This window comes from Drosophila rhopaloa, unplaced genomic scaffold, assembly GCF_018152115.1.
Source record: "Drosophila rhopaloa isolate 14029-0021.01 unplaced genomic scaffold, ASM1815211v1 contig_178, whole genome shotgun sequence".
In the NCBI taxonomy this organism is placed as follows: domain Eukaryota; kingdom Metazoa; phylum Arthropoda; class Insecta; order Diptera; family Drosophilidae; genus Drosophila; species Drosophila rhopaloa.
Window position 1 is genome coordinate 10362731 of NW_025335059.1, and position 17024 is coordinate 10379754.

Below are 17024 nucleotides of genomic sequence, written 5' to 3' on the forward strand. Positions count from 1 at the left end.
TATGATTTGCCATCTCCCTCATCTCAGCTCATGATTTGTTGTCGCCTTTTGTTTTGCGGTTTGGTGGGCGGCGCTTCGTCCCAACTTGGTGTATTTTGCTCGCTTTTGTTTCCGTGGATTTTTGCATCTTTTTTAGTCGCGTTTTAGTTGTGTGCTATTGTTATTGTGAGAAATTTACAACAGAGAAAACTAACCAAAATGGCGGCTAAGGGGCGTATACTTGATCTTTCTTATGAGCTTTCGTCACGTATACGACATGTGGAGCAGAGTATTTCCCCCAAAAATAAGCGCGCATACTTTAACTTTATCTGAAGTAAATATTTACTGCTCGCTGGCTGTGGCGTGGGAATGCCACTCCCCAAACACACAAAAAAAAGGATAATAAGTAAATAAACCAAACAATAAAAAATACTTTTCGAGTCATTTAATTTGTTTCAAGTGCGAACAAAAAAAACTGGATCTTTTGATATATATATTTTGCAAACGTATATAGATGTGTTTAAATAAATTTAAATTAAAGCAGCGGACAGTTACAGATTTAAGCGGCAACAAAAGGGTTTAACCTCTCGATTGTGATATTGCCCGAGGGAGACTCACTTGACCTGTTTTCACCCCATTACACGAACTTTTCGTTGCTAAAATTTAAATTTAGATTTCAAGTTTTCGAAAGCTATTTAAGGTTAAACGTTTAAATAAGGCGATTTTCTAAAAACTGATCAGTTTAACATATGTATATATGTATATGCTAAATCGCAGTACTATAAAATTTAAGTGCTACAGGGAAAATTATAAGAAAATATATTTAAAGTTCTTTTAAAATAAGGTACTCAGTTAATCAGTCTTCCAACTAAATTAATATTTAGAGTTTTATAGGTTTATACAAAAGCAACATCATAATCACCCTATGTTCCTTCTATACTTTCCATTTGATAATTAATAAGCAAAGCAATTAACGGAATTTCTCTATTATTAGCTAAGAAAAGGTATTTTTTATTGTGCAGAAAAATGATTTTTAATTAAAGCTTAGGCGCAGTGTAATGAATAATAACCGACAAGTGTGATATTTTCTATACCACCAGCAGTACTATCTTTTAGCAGAAAACCCCTCTAGTTTAATCTGGGCGATCGTCGCTTCTCTATAGAGTCCCCGTACCTAATAGCGTCATGGGTTAAAAATACGGAGGTGATGCATGCCCACATGTGTCCGTGTCGCGACGGAAAGTCTACGTTTTTGCCTTTGGCCGGGCATTATCGCCAGACTCTCTGCTAGAAATCCACCGACCAACGACAACCCAATGACAGCGAACACACGTCGTAAGCGGAGCACCGCTCCTCCAGATAAGAGCCCAGTTGCATAGTCACGAACACATTGGCCAGGAAGTGTAAAAGCCGTAAACAGCCCCAAGAGTCCGCAAGTCCGCAGTGCAGAAGCAAAAACAACAAAAAAAAAACCTCTGGAAAGTGAAACCCGTAGAACGGAAATGCCAAGTGCCGAACACTCCAGAGCACATTCATAATATAATGTGTGTTCAGGTTTAGGAAAGGGGATTGGGTGTCGCTTGTGCGGGTGATTTTCAACACTTATCTACGGCCTTCGTTGTGGGCCACATTGTTGAGAGCTGGTATGACTAGGCCAAATAAATTCATATTAGTTGGTCTTGCTTTTTTTCCCATGGTTACCTATCAATCTGGGCAATCACTTTATCAATAAGATCCCCGAGAGATTTCTTAAAAGGCGCTGAATAACATTTACTGACGGGTTTTTAGAAGATAGATAGCTGAATAAACTAAATTAGGTCTTATAAACGTCAGTATAGGTCAACATAAATCGTGTTAATGTTTGATAACTTTAAAAGGCTTAAAAGTGTTTTCAATTCTCCGAGTATTTTCTTTCAAAGGCAACAGTTTTTATTAGATTTTAATTCGAATTTTTCCTTCAAACACCAAATTTTAATTGCACTTTGAGTTTTTAGCTACAATAGACAAATTTAATTCCAGATTAGCAGAATATAAATATATTTTATACTCTAAGGTACATTAAAGAATTTAGGAATGACTTTATTGCATAAGAATGCCCATATTAAGCACAGAAAATAACAAAGTCATTGAAGTACATAAAAACCATAATGTTTTCTCAGCAGAATTATTAATAAGCTGTTTTTTAAGAAAATTTCGAACTTTTTTCTCCCTTTGCAATTTGGGTATTTTGAATTTCCAAGCTACTAATGAAGATAAGCAAAACAATAAAATTTGCTATGTATATATTCCAGTGGTCACCAAAATCGATTTCCGGAAAAAAATGTTGTAGTAGAAATCGCAAGTACTTAGGGAATTCTTAAGTCGTCAACAGGCTCTTGGGATTTGGGAATTTAAACATATGTTGTGCTTTAAGCTGTCCTTGAAATTGTCGTTTTTTTCTGGAGGCAATTTGGTGTCCCTCTCAGTTTTGTTGTTATTAATTATTACAAAAACAATTAAGCGCTCGAAATTAACAACTTTAATTTGCCGTCGTTTACTTTTATTGTTGCCATATCTGTTATTATTTCGTATGCTTAATTTTTTAATGAGCGTCGCTCGATTTGTTTCTGCCTTGTTTCTTAGTGCAAAACGGTTCTACAACAAACTCATTAAGTTTTCTTAATCATTTAAACTGCAACTAGTTGGTAAACAGCCACGCCCCTTCGCCTCCCTATATAAGCCCATTAGCGAACCCAATAATCAGCTGTTTTTGAGTGAAGGTCTTATAGATTTTGATTTCGATTGTTTTATTGGGATTTGGTTTTCTATCAATAGCTGGGAAAGTGTTGAGTTTGAACCACTTGTCCCTGAAATAGAAGCAAGCCTGTGGCAAAACAATAAAAAAGAGAATTCCCAGCAGGCACTTTTCATTTGAAATTGCACGTGCATTAATCTGGTTAATAATTGAAACGGAAATAGTTCGGGATATGATTAATACCTTATAAACCCCAGTTCGGACCTTAAATTTTCACTGCTATGGTTTTAAATACAACTTTCTTGGCTTATTCATTTCATACCAAGAAATATAAACAAAATTCTGGGAACTCAATGACTTATCGGCGAATCGATGACGTCGTTCCATGACGTGATCAAAACTTAAATCAAAGTAAACATTATTCAAGCGATCGTATCGCTTAGCAAATAATTAAGTACGAATACAAGTTGTATGGACTTAAATAAATTGAACGTCAGTAAGCACTTGAAGTGAAATATACATATAATTATAATGTAATTGAAACTTCAAGATACAAACGACGAACAAACACTGAAACGAGATCAAAGTAAATTTAACATGAATGAAGAAAATTAGTTCTCTGAAATATTTAAAGTGTGAATTTGTATTTAAAATTTTGAATATAAATTTGAATGGCTACAAATTGTACCTTGTACAGTTTTTGTAGATAGGTATACATCAACTTAAGCTATAAAGTAATTAATATCGACAAAACATACCATAATTACTGGCTTTACTTATAACGTTAGGAGTAAATCTTTTAGATACCGCCGGTTTTTTAAAAAGATGTATGTACCATGTACATAAGTATTTATTCTATAAATAACTCTTATAAAATCAAGAGGCGAATTTTCAAATTTTTTACGTACTTCCGTTTCTTATGGAAATATTTATTAAGTAAAAATAGCTGTATTTCCTGGAACGATAACTGTTTAGTTTGCGTTTTAAGAAAATTTGTGATTTTAATTAGGATTGTGATAGCCGACCACGTTTTATACAGTTTCCGCTTCCGACTTGGAGTGCCGATTTTATTTAATTTTTAGGTCATAAAACATGAGCAAGAATGGTAACCTAATCGGCGTTGCCCCCGTGAAGTCGCCTGGCAAATTGCAGCCGCATTAACATCAACAAAAAGGCAGCCAGAATCTAAGGCATTCAACCCTCAGCCTTGATATATCCCTCCTTAGTCGCGGGGAATCAGAAATCGGGAATTGGGAAGTGCTAGGGCGTCGCCAGGCACTCAGACATTGCTTATCGAGCTCGTGCTGTGCGAGGAGTCTCGTTCGAAGTCTCGGCCGAAGTCTCAATCGCAGTTCCCACTTCCCAGCTAATGGCCACAAAACATTTCGGCTACCTGGACACCTCACCTAATGGGCCTCGCATCGGAATCTGAATCTGAATGGGAATGGAATGGAATTAATGCATATGCAGTGCGTTTCTTCGGGGAGGAGCTGCGGCTAATAGACGCATTTAGCACGCGCCCAAATGCATCTTGCAGATACTCGTACTCATTAACTGACCTTGGTCAGCAAATGGTTCACAGTGAACGAAAAAGAGGGCACAAATATAATAGAATACAATATATAAGTACCGATATAAGTAAACAAAAAGTAAGAAAACTCAAGTACCAACTTAAAAATGTAATTTATATAGCTGTTTTTTAGTTTGTTTTAAAAAACTGATTTCAATCTTAAAAATAAATGAATTGAAATGGCACTTACATATATTTTTCAACTAATGATAATCCTACAAGTGGAAAAAAAGAAACTGAGGTTTGAAGTAAATTAATGAACATATATAAAACTAATGAAAATTAATCTGGAATAACGTCATATTCTACCATATATTCCAGACTTTCTAAAGTAATTATTTATTCAAACATAGGTTAGTTGGTATATCTTGTTTTAGGTATCTAGCTTAGCTTTTAAAGAAAAATTAAAGTTAAGAATTTCTAATTTCATCATATTTTGAAACAGCTACAAGTTGTTCAAATCAAATAGGTACAAATTTATATAAAAATCATTTGCAAAAAATCGATTTCTCCAGAGTTAATTAGCATATCCAGCAGATATTTTGGTGATTTTTCGACGTGTGCCACTTGCACTGGCCGCCAATTGGCGATGGAATCGTAAGGGATGGGAAGGGAAAGGGAAACCTGTCCGCGTATCTGAGTCTCTGAATGTCTCTGAATATCTCTAAATTGCGGGAGGCCCACACCAGTTTCTCTGGATGCCCCTGTGTGAGTGGCTGGGTATCCGTGTGTAAAAACCCCGATGAGTCATCCGTTTCAGAGTGCCGATGCGTGCCGCGCCACTTTGGCATACATAACATAAATCGGATTCAAAACGAACCAAATCCAGCATGTGCCCGGGCAACTGGTCCGCTTTTTGAGTGGGAGCCACCTTTTCGAAAAAAAAACAAGAGAACCAGAGAGGACAGTGAAACCAAAACAAAAAATGTCAACAAACAAGCTGCGCGCCAAATTGCCACTTTGAGTTTAATTTAGTTTGAGTCGAGTGCATCTTGAGGCCCACTCACAGATTGAGTCCCTCTCTTTTCTCACTAAATATCGCATGCGATAAGAGTCTGACATTCAAATTGCATCTGTATCTGTGAGTTGGTTTGTAATTCTCTCTGCTTTGCTCTCTTTTGCTCTCCCCCTTTTGCTGCACCATTCTGACAGTTATTGTTTCGTCCTGCTTCACACCGAAATTCGTCAGGGCCGCGAGAATCATGTGGAGCATACAAAAACTGTTCAGCCGGGTTTTTCCATGCGGTTTTGTCGGTTTTATGGATTATCTGAATTTGACACTTGATTATTTTTTGCGTGGTCAAGGAGATATTTTTTATATATATTTAAAAATTTGAAGTGTTAAATACATTACTAAAAGGAAATTAAGTCAATAAGTTCATACCCTTGATATAAATTTAGGATGGCAATTGCATATCTGATGATTCAAACTTTACTTATCTTAACCTTTACCTATCTTAACTAAAATTACAGAAAACAAGTTAAGTATACCTTTCCTATCTAATAAACAGTTAGAGTTCTTTGAATAGGCTTAAAGTTAAAAAATTAAGAAACAAAATCATCATGTTTAAAGCATCTTTAAAAAAACTTTCATCAAATATTTTAGCTAATTTAATCCTCAGCAAAGATATTTAAATAATCTTATTGTATATCTGGAAACTGAAACTATAGAATCTTACAATAATTTGGTTAGCACAGAAACCAGGGATAACTTGAAACTAGTAAATTAAAAATAACTAATAGATAAAATAATATTTGTTAAAAGAAAATCTAAAATGTCCCAACGACCCCCACATGCAGAAACCTAGCTCTGAAACTAGTTCGATTTCGATTTTCGTTTTGGGCAGCCCTGGCATCTACGCAACTTGAATTTCCAGGCTGTCCGCTGGTGTGCGTGTATCTGTGTGGGCCGCCGAAGCAGTGGTGTGCGTGTGTGTGCGAGGCAATGGCCAAGACGTCATCCGACGCTGGGAAAAGAGGGAAAGGGAGGGGAAGAGAGAGCGGAGTGGAGCGTTCGCGGTCTGTTTTATCGCCAGTTCAGTTGCCAGTTGCTCAGTTATTCAGTTATTTTTTGCTTTTTGTTAAGGCAACGCGACTGCAGAACGGCAGCGGAAAGCCACGCGGCCGTCTCCCTCTCGCGCCACTCTCTCTGTCTCTTTTTCTCTCTCGTTAATCAGTCCAGACCGCCCACCACCCCCCACACGCCCCATTAGTGCTCTCCCGCTCGCACGCACTGTGAGCCACGTTGGTTGGAGTGAGATAGCTGTCGAAAACCCCCCCTGTAGATATCCACCCAACTTGTTGTTGTTAAACTTCATTTTTTAACACTTTCACAAGTGCAAAGCCAGAACATTCCCAATAAACCGTAAGAAATTACAAAACTATCGTGTTATCTGTAAGAAAAAACAACATAATTGTGTTTGTAAGAGCGGCGAAATTCGAAAGCCCCCCTCGAAAACGAGAAATCCGGTAAGAAATTACGAAATATTCAACAAAAGTCGGGCGCAGTTCGATAAACGGCGGTGCGTGGTGCGGGGCGTGGTCCCCCGACTTTAATCAAGAGGGTTCTACGCTTTCAAACGTTTTACAACTGGAAAAACGCCGAAAAGAGAGTGTCGTTGTGTGCCAGCCGCACATGTAAATTTTGTTTATAAACGCCAATTAAGTGCAACAACCACAATGAAAGTTAAAGTCGAGCGCACAACAAAAAAGCCCGCCATCACAAAGGCGGATGATCATCCGCCGGAGCAGGATGACGAGGTTATGGATCATGAGGAGGAGGAGGAGGAGGAGGATCTGGACTTTCTGCCCGCCGATCTAACCGCAGCGATATCGACAACGAAAATAGCAACAACTGCCGCCACACCAACAACGGCTTTGGTGCGCAATCTTATCGTAAGTGAGATACTCTATTTGTATACCCTAGAAATTTGGTATTATTAGCCGTGTTTGCAGTTCTCGAACTTGGGAGTTCCCTTGGGAGAGAGCTCTACAAGTGGAACTAGATTTGTTGATTAAAGTGACTTTATCCCTTTAGCTATTGCAATTTTGTCATTACCCTAATGAATTGGCGGGTATGGATAAGATGTAATAAAACTAGTTTGGTATTTATTTTAAATATTCGTGAAAACTAAACCTGTTTAAATGTTTTTAAGATCTAGGAAATTGGTAGCTCTTATTGCAGCGTAAAGAGCTCAGAGTTTATAGAATGAAAGAGTGGCTCGTTATATTAATCAAGTCAATCTGAACAGGATTTACTTCAGTTAATCTTACATCTTGTCCAATAAGTTAATTTTGAAAATAAAGGATATAGAAAATATATGTTAAGGTAGAATTTGGATTGTAATTCTGTATTCATTATCCTTTAGATACTTTTGGATTAAGTGATGAGTAAGGGTATTTCTTCTTCGCTAATACCTTTTCCATCTGGTTTCTTTGCTATTGACTTGGATTAGGAAAAGAGGAAGAGAGATATTTAGGTGCTGGGACTTTACGGGGGGAGAGGTGAGGGCGGTACGAACTGGTACTGCATAGAACGCAATAAGTCCGTACTCCCCCTTGTTTCGGATCTCGATATTTCCCACTAAAAGCTGAAAGTTAAAGCAGACTTTGCCTCGGTCGTCGCTGAACAGAAATATATAGAAAACGGCACACATACGGCTCTGGAAACTTGTTTAAAAAACATATTGAACTTTTTTTTTGTTGCTATGTATATTCGTCTGCCTTTTTTTTATTATGATTATTCGCCGAATTGTGTGGTGCGCATTTTGTTGTAGCTTTCCATTGTTATTGTTGCCGCTGTCTCGTTTTGGGTTTTTATTTCGTATTTACTTTGTCGACATCTTTGGAATTTCAATTTACACTTTTGTTGTTGTTTCGCGCTGTCACTTGGTCGTTCTCTCACGCACACAAAGGCGCCAAAGAGAAAAAGAGAGAGCAGCTCACACAGATACCAAATGGACACGTTCATAGATTCTTTTATCGCATGCGAGAGAGCCAAAGTGAGTGGGAGAGCAGCAAGAGAGAGAGAGAGATTGAGTGAGTGAGTGGGTTATTGTGCATTCCTTTATTGCACTTAATTCGTAGTCGCAGCCAAGGTTGCCCCGTTCGCATTTGCTTTTCTATTTTCCTATCTCTCTATTTTGACATGATTTTCGGTTTTTGGATTTTCCCCTAACCCCTTCCACCAATCGACAATTTTGCACTCTGCATCTGTATATTTTTTGGCGTAGGTGCGGTTTTTATTTCTGCTCAATTCTCGTTTGCAACACGTGCATCGCCAATTTCATTTCATATTGCTGCAATGTTGCCAATAAGCCAAGAAATCCGCTCTGAGTTCAAGGCTTCCGTTTCCGTTTCTAATTGGATTCCACTTGGGACTGCTGCAATCTATAAAATGTTCGAAGCATGTTTATCTGTAATAAGTGCGGAATTGTTGTAAAATTCAAAAGAATATATGTACATTTTGATTTTTTTGGATGCAATAGTATTTTATTAAAGATTAATTTTATATTTTAGTAAGTTTATTAAAGAATGACGACCATAAGATATTTATATTTCCTTTTCTTATTATTATCAGCACTTGTTATAGATTTTTCTCACTACAATTGTTATTGTCCTTTGAATATTTCTACCATGGTTTAATAGTATTCGAAAGTAACAGAAACCTTATCATTTATAAACATGTACCAACCTCTCTTGTTTATATTGTGGTCAACAACTTTTTACTGGGTATAACTTTTATTTGCACTTATTTTGTTTGGAAATAATTGTACCATTTAAATAACTTTTTATCTCAGCTGCATCGAAGATTCAAAGGAAAATATTAAAAATCAAAATAGACTTGTCTTCTATGCGGCGCACAAATCCCTCGGCTAATACCAGACTTGACAAACGACATGTGAACATCCCCCGATTTCTCTCTAGCCTGACATTCGGAATTATGCTGCAGTTGATTTCACCATAAAATTAAATCCAATGCCAAGGTCAAATGGCACTCAGATGCTGCGGCTACGGCTCACCCCTGTTTTTATATCCCCCAACCACTCTGATATCACGCCGGTATTCCACTTAGAATGTCAAGCGACTCACGCGTCGCAATGTTTGAGATTCAATGGGGATGGGGTGCTGACACGACGATCAAGATGGGGTTGGTGCGAGGGGATGCTCACTGTATATATGGTGCTATGCACTTGAACAACTCAAATTGCCTTTTTCGCATTGTGCTGCATAAAACATGCAGCGTGCTACATAAATATTCCATGCATTAAAAGCAAACGCATTAAAAGTCACGAGTAAATCGCCTAACGAGCAGCGAACTCTACTCTGAGATAACCTTTTTACAGATTTTTAAGTATGGACAGCTATGGTCAAACAAATAGGGTTCACAAATTATAAAAAAAAGTTAAGAAGATCATAGGTATCATAAGATAAATAGTAGTTTTTTAACAGATATATAAATTAAAAACGTTTATTAAACTAACATTAAAAAAAAATATTTTTGCTAGTTAAAAAATTTTGATAGTCAGGGCTAGTAACAAATGAGTGTATTCTTAGATTTAATATTCTTTTTTAAGAAATGTAAAATTTTTTTAACATTAAAATTAAATTTTTCATTTCAAACCAAATTTAATTACCCCTTTTACTTTGACCCCAACTGTACACAACTGGCACACGTTTATATATTCGTATTTTAGCGCTTTATAATCACGATCAGATATCCAACTGAAATTGCCAATTTAATGTGCGCATCAACTAAAAATAAATAAATATAAAATTGCCAATGCTTTTGACGCCGCCGCGACTTCGTTGCCATCAACGCGTTCACTTAGCCAGCAAATAAATAAATAAATGCACACAACAAAAAATTAATTATTATTGTTCTTGAGTTGTTGTATTTTCGGTTTCAGTTCCTCGACTTTGACTTCTTCTCCTTATTATTCACTCCTACGTTTTTATGGCGAAACTTTTACGACACTTCGCCTGTTTGCCTGACCCCGCACTCTTTTCCTTTATTTGTTTTTATTATTTTTATTATGGCTTTCGATTGTTCCAGGAAAAATTCAAGGGATTTTGTAAATTTGATTGCGTTGCTATATGCACGTTTATAGATAAAAAGTTATATATGTACATAGATGGTACACTTGTCAGTCACAAACGCTTTCATTGATTGGCTTTTGGAAAAATGTATATATAATACACTTTATTAGAGCTGATAAAAACAAGCGTAAATATCATTTTTACTGTTCATAAGAAAACATGGAAAATAATCAATCGTAAGCTTATTTTCCTTGAATAAAAGTGACAAAGTTGTGATTCCAGTTATGTTGAAACTGTGTTCACTGATATTTGCAAGAAATTCAGTGACAATTTATAACTTTTTATATGATAAACGAATAAGTATACTATAGTAGTAGGTTTTTTCTTAAATTAACTATATACGCCATTAAAAAAAAATTTTTAAATTATTTTTAAATTATTCTACTATTTTTTTTTATAATGTACTTCAATTTTGAAAGTCAGAATTGATACAGTCCAAAAAAATGGCTATGACTTTGAAGAAACCATGTAAGCTAATTTGGACGATGAATATGCAGTTTATACTAGCAGATTCTTATCAGCTCTTTTTATGAATTTTTGTGTTATCTAGATCTACAAAGCTCCTACTCTTTGTTCTTTCTGGAAATTTACCTTTTCAATTAAGGGGATCCACAAGAAAAAAATATAAATCCCGTATCTGCACTTAAAAGACCGTTTAGCTTGTGCATTTTGGCGCTACGCTAATGAAATTATCTCATGACGTCAATGGCTTAAAGTTAGCTTAGGCTATGGCCTTTAAAAAAAAAACCAACTCTAAAGTTGAGAAGCCGGTTTTCGAACTCGGTTCGTTTGAGAGCCAAATTTGGTCACTCGATTGCTCGTCGGAATGACGTCACAAGTTGAGAGAAAGAGAAAAGCGATCGCTTTTCAATTTCGATACCTATGAATGTATTCCCCCCAAAAACCGTGCATTATGTCATCATGTATTTCAAATTAACTGTTAACGATAAATATGGAAACAACAAAAAGAAAATGTCAAAAGTTGCGTGTTTTCGCACCAGCTTTCCATTTTCTCGGAATCAAAATGGGGACGTAATGGGAGTGAAAAGACAGCGAAATAAATGCGTTTATCATGAGCGTTGTTTGCAGGGGGATGTGGGGTCAACCTGTTTCGATGCGATTTAGATAGTGCACTGATAGTGCTTATCTTTTGTATATAGACACCACACAAATTAAGAGTCATGCCTTCATCTGAAATTGATAAAGATAGTTAGCGCAAAAGTAAACACATAATCAAATCCCACCGATTATTGTAAAATGTGTTTAAGATTGCGAGAAGCATTAGTTAAAAGAAGGCATACAAATAAATGTAAAAAAATGGCTATTTGTATTAATTTTAATTTATTTTAATTTAAGGAGAGTTTTTTAATAAATAATCCGTTACGAATTTTATATCATAACCCTTGAAATATTTCAATGACCCCGCTACTGTTCTGCACCGGTCCATTAATTTGTTTCCGTGGGTTTAATGAACCTTCTAGAAGAGGTGACTTAACGCGAAAGGTAAAATGTGGGTGGTGGCCACTGCCACAGCTAAATGCTAAATGCCAGTTGCCCAATGCTCGAAGTTAGGCCCTATATTCCCCTAATTGAGTTATACATCCACCATACAACTAATTCCTGGCGGAAATGGCACATGCCGGCAAAATGGGATTGGGAAACGGGTGTGGAATTGGCTTGGATTGCCCGGTGGAATTGGAGCACATCTGGAACCGAGTGGAGTGTGGCTAAAAATGCACTCGCCACTGAAAGATTTACAAGCCTCGCAATCCTGTTTGCTGCCGCGGGTTCTCCCAAAATGCACTTTGTGACGCGTCATCCAGCGCGGAATTCCGAGAAGAGGCGCAGCATCAGGCAGCGGCATTCCAGAGGTCGGAAGGGATGTCTCGCGGGGGCAGGAGGAAAAAGGGGGACTCCACCATCAACTTCGATTCGCCACGGCGTTGAAAAGTGCGAAATGGGGGAAAGATAAAGCCAAAGGAAATTATCGGGAACTGACGCCCGACCAACAGCACACACAGCACTCCCCAGATTGTGTCAACTCCTTTAAAATGCAACTGAAAACTAGGGGTATTTTGGTTGAGTAGGGATCTTGACAAATGTATCCGCAAAAGTTCATAAAGTTTCCCTGTTCAATGTCGGAAAGACACTTATGTATGTATGTTATATTTTCAGCATTTTAAATATATTTATACCTTGTAGGTGCCCCAATTTAAGGAATATTCTAAATTAATAACACATACATTTTCTGAAACATTCTGACCATAAGTTTTTACTGGGTTTTGGCTTAAAAAATTACTAGATAAATTTGTTCAACCAAAAGTTTTTCGTGATTTATAATATCCCATTATTAATTGATAAGTCCTTAAACAATTTAATTATGCTGCTAACCCGTATCCTTATATCATTTTTCAAGTTTGCTTATGAGGTAATTCTTTGTCGAGTCGTATCCTCTATATTTTTTTATCAAAGCCCTAATGCTTGGGGGGAATTTCGCAATGCTGCATTGGGATTTCCATCGCCATAGCCTCGAATCGCCTGATTTTGCCTGGCTTCCTCTCTTTATGCTGAGTGCACTAATTTGCGAAACTCTCTGTTGAATCACTCGCTTTTTACTCAGCCCAGTCACTCAATCTTCGAGTGAAACCGAGTGCCAAACGAGTTTTGTTGACTACGTACGATATTTGCTTTGCAAGTGGGTGCCAAGTGTGGAGCTCTGAGCCCTAGGCCGTGGCCCGTCCCCTCCCACCTTCCCTCTCTCCCACACCAAGTGGGCCAAAATGGAAAACAGAAAAAACAAAACGCACGAATTCTGGTTAAAACGCCGATGAGTCATCACGGCGTTGTGTGTGGAATCGGTTGTAGCTTTTGCCCGTCCATTCATAATCGCGTTTACTGAATGAACGAACATCTATATAGGCACACACGAATCGGCGTCTTTATAAACAAATATATATAGTACCTACAGCTGCGGTCGAGATAGTAGACAAATTACGGAATTTCACAATTATAGAATACTAAAAAGTCAACAAAATTGTTACATTTAGCTGGTTTTAATTAGCTCATTATACTTATACTTTGTAATAAATTTTATTTAATATTTCAATGATAGTATAATTTTAACGTCTTGATGTGATCTTATATTCAAAATATTAGGAAAATTGGTTTTCGTTGAAGTCAACGCTGCGTATGAGTGATATATTTGAAAGTCACATTTAATATTCATTAAACTATATTTTGTATTTATTTTAGTGTTATGCCCGCTTAAATTGTAATGTAAATAATCGGAAAACTACAAAAATGTTTTCTTTATTTGCAATTCTGTATCAGAACCGATTTTGTATTCAAAACAGATTTCCAGAAGGCTGCGAAAGTGATATACACTTGCTATGCCCCTAGAGATTTCTAAAAATATGCCTGCTCCTGTATAATTTAAGGCCTAGAAATGTATAAACAAAGTATATTTCGGTTTTTTATCACCGACTGCTGATAGACGAAGAACAATATTTGCCGAAGACGCCTGCTGGCGACAGACTGACTCTCAGTTGGCTAGGCACTTGGCACCTCGACGCTGGCCAAGATTAGGGTGATGTCATCGGGCTTCCCGCCGCCAGAATAGGGAACATTGTGCTCCCTCGCTTTGATGGCAAAAGGAGATTGAAAACTGGCATTCAGGGACAATTCCCGGGCCTTGTTCACCACTTGACTGGCGCCCGCCTGGAGATCCTGTTCCCCTCGCTCCTTTAGGCCGTTTAGAATCGTGAGCAGCATGCTCTCGGGCATGTTGTCGAACAGTCCATCCGTGGCCAGGAGCACCAGGTCACCGGGCTGCAGGGAGTATCTCGAAGAGACGGCCATTTCGGGCTTATCAGAATAAACGTAGTCCCGCTGATCCTTTGGCGCCACAGTCAGCTGATAGGGGGTATTGAAATCGTGTGTTTGTTCCTGCGAGCGGTGCAACACACGACCATTTCGCACCACCATGAAGCCACTGTCGCCCAGATTGGCGGTGTACAGGGTGCAATCCCTGCGGTGCATGGTGGCCAGGCAGGCTGTACTACTCCCCAACACCGGATGCACCCTGCCACTTAACTCCTGATAGCCGGCAATGAGCAAATCCCGGGGATTGCGTCCATCGAAGCCCGAAAGTTGAGTCTGGCTAGAACAGCAGGACATCAGCTCCTTGGCAAAGCAACCCGCGTCCACGCCCATATCCCGCCAGCCGCCCACGCCATCGGCCACGCCCAGCACCTCGGCCAGGGGCGTGGAGCTGACGAACCAGCTGTCCTCGCCGAAACGCTGATTGGAGCGCTCACCGGGAAAACGCGGCTTCTTCGATCTGCCCTGCACCCCGCGTGGTCTTCCCGGACTGAAACGAGCGGATGGAGTAGTCCGGGTGGTCGGAGAAGTTGGTGAAATGCTGGAAAGAGTGCCGAGAAATCTGCAGGGGACTCTTCCATTGCCGGACGAAGCGATTCACCAGGCGAGGCCAACTCCTCAGCCTGGAACGCATAGAGGTCATCATCTTTTCTTACTCTTAAGCACTGGAATTTTAAAGAAAAACTACCTGAGAGTTGTCAGTTTACTTATGTAAGTTACAAGAATATAGCAACAATAGATAAAAAGCCTCCCAATAGCAACTAGAAAATGGAGCAAAGAATGATTAAACTGAAGTAATAGTTTCATAAAAATAAATTAAAAATAATAAAAGTTAAAAAAATATATAATTATTATTATTAAATTATTGCAAAATTCTAAAACATGCAGCAATAAAGAAGTTTTGTTGAGACAACAGTCTTCAAAAAAAATTATTGTTGGAAATATTCGGATCCGTTTTTTTTTAAGAAACTAATTTATTATATATTTCCGATCTAATGGCTATCAACAAGAATGGTGCAAAAATACCAATTGAAGCCCAACCCTTTAAACTGTCAACTGTCTTCGTAATTGGAGTAAATTAGCTCTTCAAAAGTTATAAAAACTTAATCACGACGCAATTGAAATCTTGGGTTTCTGTTTACACCATAAACATTGGTTAATCGTAAGGCCCGATACAGAACTCATATACGGGCCTGGGTTCCAGGTATTTGTCATAGGTAGACTTGATTTCTTTGTTGGCCATTGTTCAATCTTATCTTGATGGGGCCTACGACACACTGGACTCGAACCCAGACCCCCATCATCACCGGAAGTTTTGATCACCCTGCGGAACTGCAAATGTTATCGCCACAACCTTATGGCCAGGGTGTTTCTTATCGGCGAAAAGGAAAACAATACGCGGAGATAACTTTATTTTAAACCACTGATGTAAACGCCTATAGATACGGGGGCTTATCAAATGCCCGTCGTATTCGGCAGAATCGCTCATTATTCATTATTTGCAATATTAGTTCTTATGGCTGCCAAATTATCAGGAAGTCTTAGGTCATTTGTGCAAGAGTGCAGGGTCGCACGATGAGCTCAATAGAGAGTCTGGTTGCTAAAAAAACGAGAATTACGGACCATTTCCCACTGCCGGCTATCTGGAATCGGAAGTGGAAACGCCAGTTCGCGACATCGGCTTATCATTTGTGTTCATACGTCAAACGTGAGTTTTAAAAATTTCTCTGACGATTTCCTGCAAAGCGTACGGATTTGGGTGCTATTTTTAGGAGTTTCTGGCTTATGATACTCGCAGCTATCCGGGCTCTAAAACAATAGGGTTTCTCCAGCATCCGCTTCAAATACATATTATCCTATATTATTATTTTGTGTATACAATATCTCTTGAACATACTGGCTTTGATTTATTTTTTTATGATACTTTATAATTTGAAGTATTTTAAGGATTCTGAATTCGTAGAAACGGAATAATAAGCCAGGTCAAAAATTACAAACTATTAGCAATAGCCAAAATTAAAAAAAACATTCCAACCACAGGGTTGAATAATCAGAATATTTTGTTTGTTACATTTCTGAATCATTTTGTTTTTAGTGTATTATCAAGAGATGGAATTTAAAACCACAGTTTAACTTTCTTAAATAACTTAGTATAATATGAGTAATTTATTTTAAGTTCTTCTGAATCATTAAGATTAGGCACTTTTATCAGCCAGCCAGAATTTAAGTTTGTAAAGACATATCCTTGTAAAAACCCAGATTCTGAATCACAATTATTAGGTTTAATGTATTATCAAGACGGAATTGAGTTTGCGTATGTTCCTATCCATTTGGATCAGGCAGTGAGACAATTCTTAGCTCTTAGTTAGTCAATTCGATGTCAAATCCTAATTGACTGTGAATTTTGTTCTCCTCATTGCAGGTAAGTAGAGCAGAGCCACAAAGGGCCGCAAATGTCCAGTGTCACATGACCCACTTTTGGCTGCACTTTCCGCAACGCCTCTTTTTTTTTTTTACAAAGGGGGTTTCTCATGTAAGTGGCGACGCAAGGTCAACGTGGCCTTTTTTTTAGTGCTATCCGCATATAATTACATGGCCCCCGAGCCAGGGCCCCCATCAATATTTATTGAAAGCTGGCATATCAATAGATAAATGGCTAGAAATAACACCTGCAGCCGGCGACCGGAGAACGGAGACCGGAGCCACCTGAGCCTCCGGCGGCGACATCGGATGGCCACGGCGACCCATTTCGAAAAGCTATTC

At 38.2% G+C, this 17024-nt stretch overlaps 2 protein-coding genes across 3 annotated transcripts in view; one reads left to right on the forward strand and one right to left on the reverse strand.

Annotated features, from left to right (window-relative positions):
- LOC108051459 (transcription factor kayak) overlaps nucleotides 1-17024 on the forward strand; it is a 31134-nt gene that overhangs the window by 1360 nt on the left and 12750 nt on the right. Inside the window, exon 1 of one of the 2 annotated variants that reach the window (XM_017133581.2) lies at nucleotides 6215-7178. The exons of the other annotated variant lie outside the window; for it this stretch is intronic. Within the exon in view, the coding sequence (XP_016989070.2) occupies nucleotides 6963-7178 (216 nt within the window). The 5' untranslated portion in view covers nucleotides 6215-6962. Of the gene's footprint in view, nucleotides 1-6214; nucleotides 7179-17024 lie in introns of those variants that run through there. 2 annotated transcript variants of the gene reach the window in all.
- On the reverse strand, nucleotides 13717-17009 carry LOC108051460 (protein phosphatase PTC7 homolog fig). The gene is made up of 2 exons (XM_017133583.2): nucleotides 16945-17009; nucleotides 13717-14823 (listed from the first exon to the last, which is right to left on the reverse strand). The coding sequence occupies exons 1-2, from the start codon at nucleotides 17007-17009 to the stop codon at nucleotides 13932-13934; spliced, it is 957 nt and encodes a 318-aa protein (XP_016989072.2). The 3' UTR covers nucleotides 13717-13931.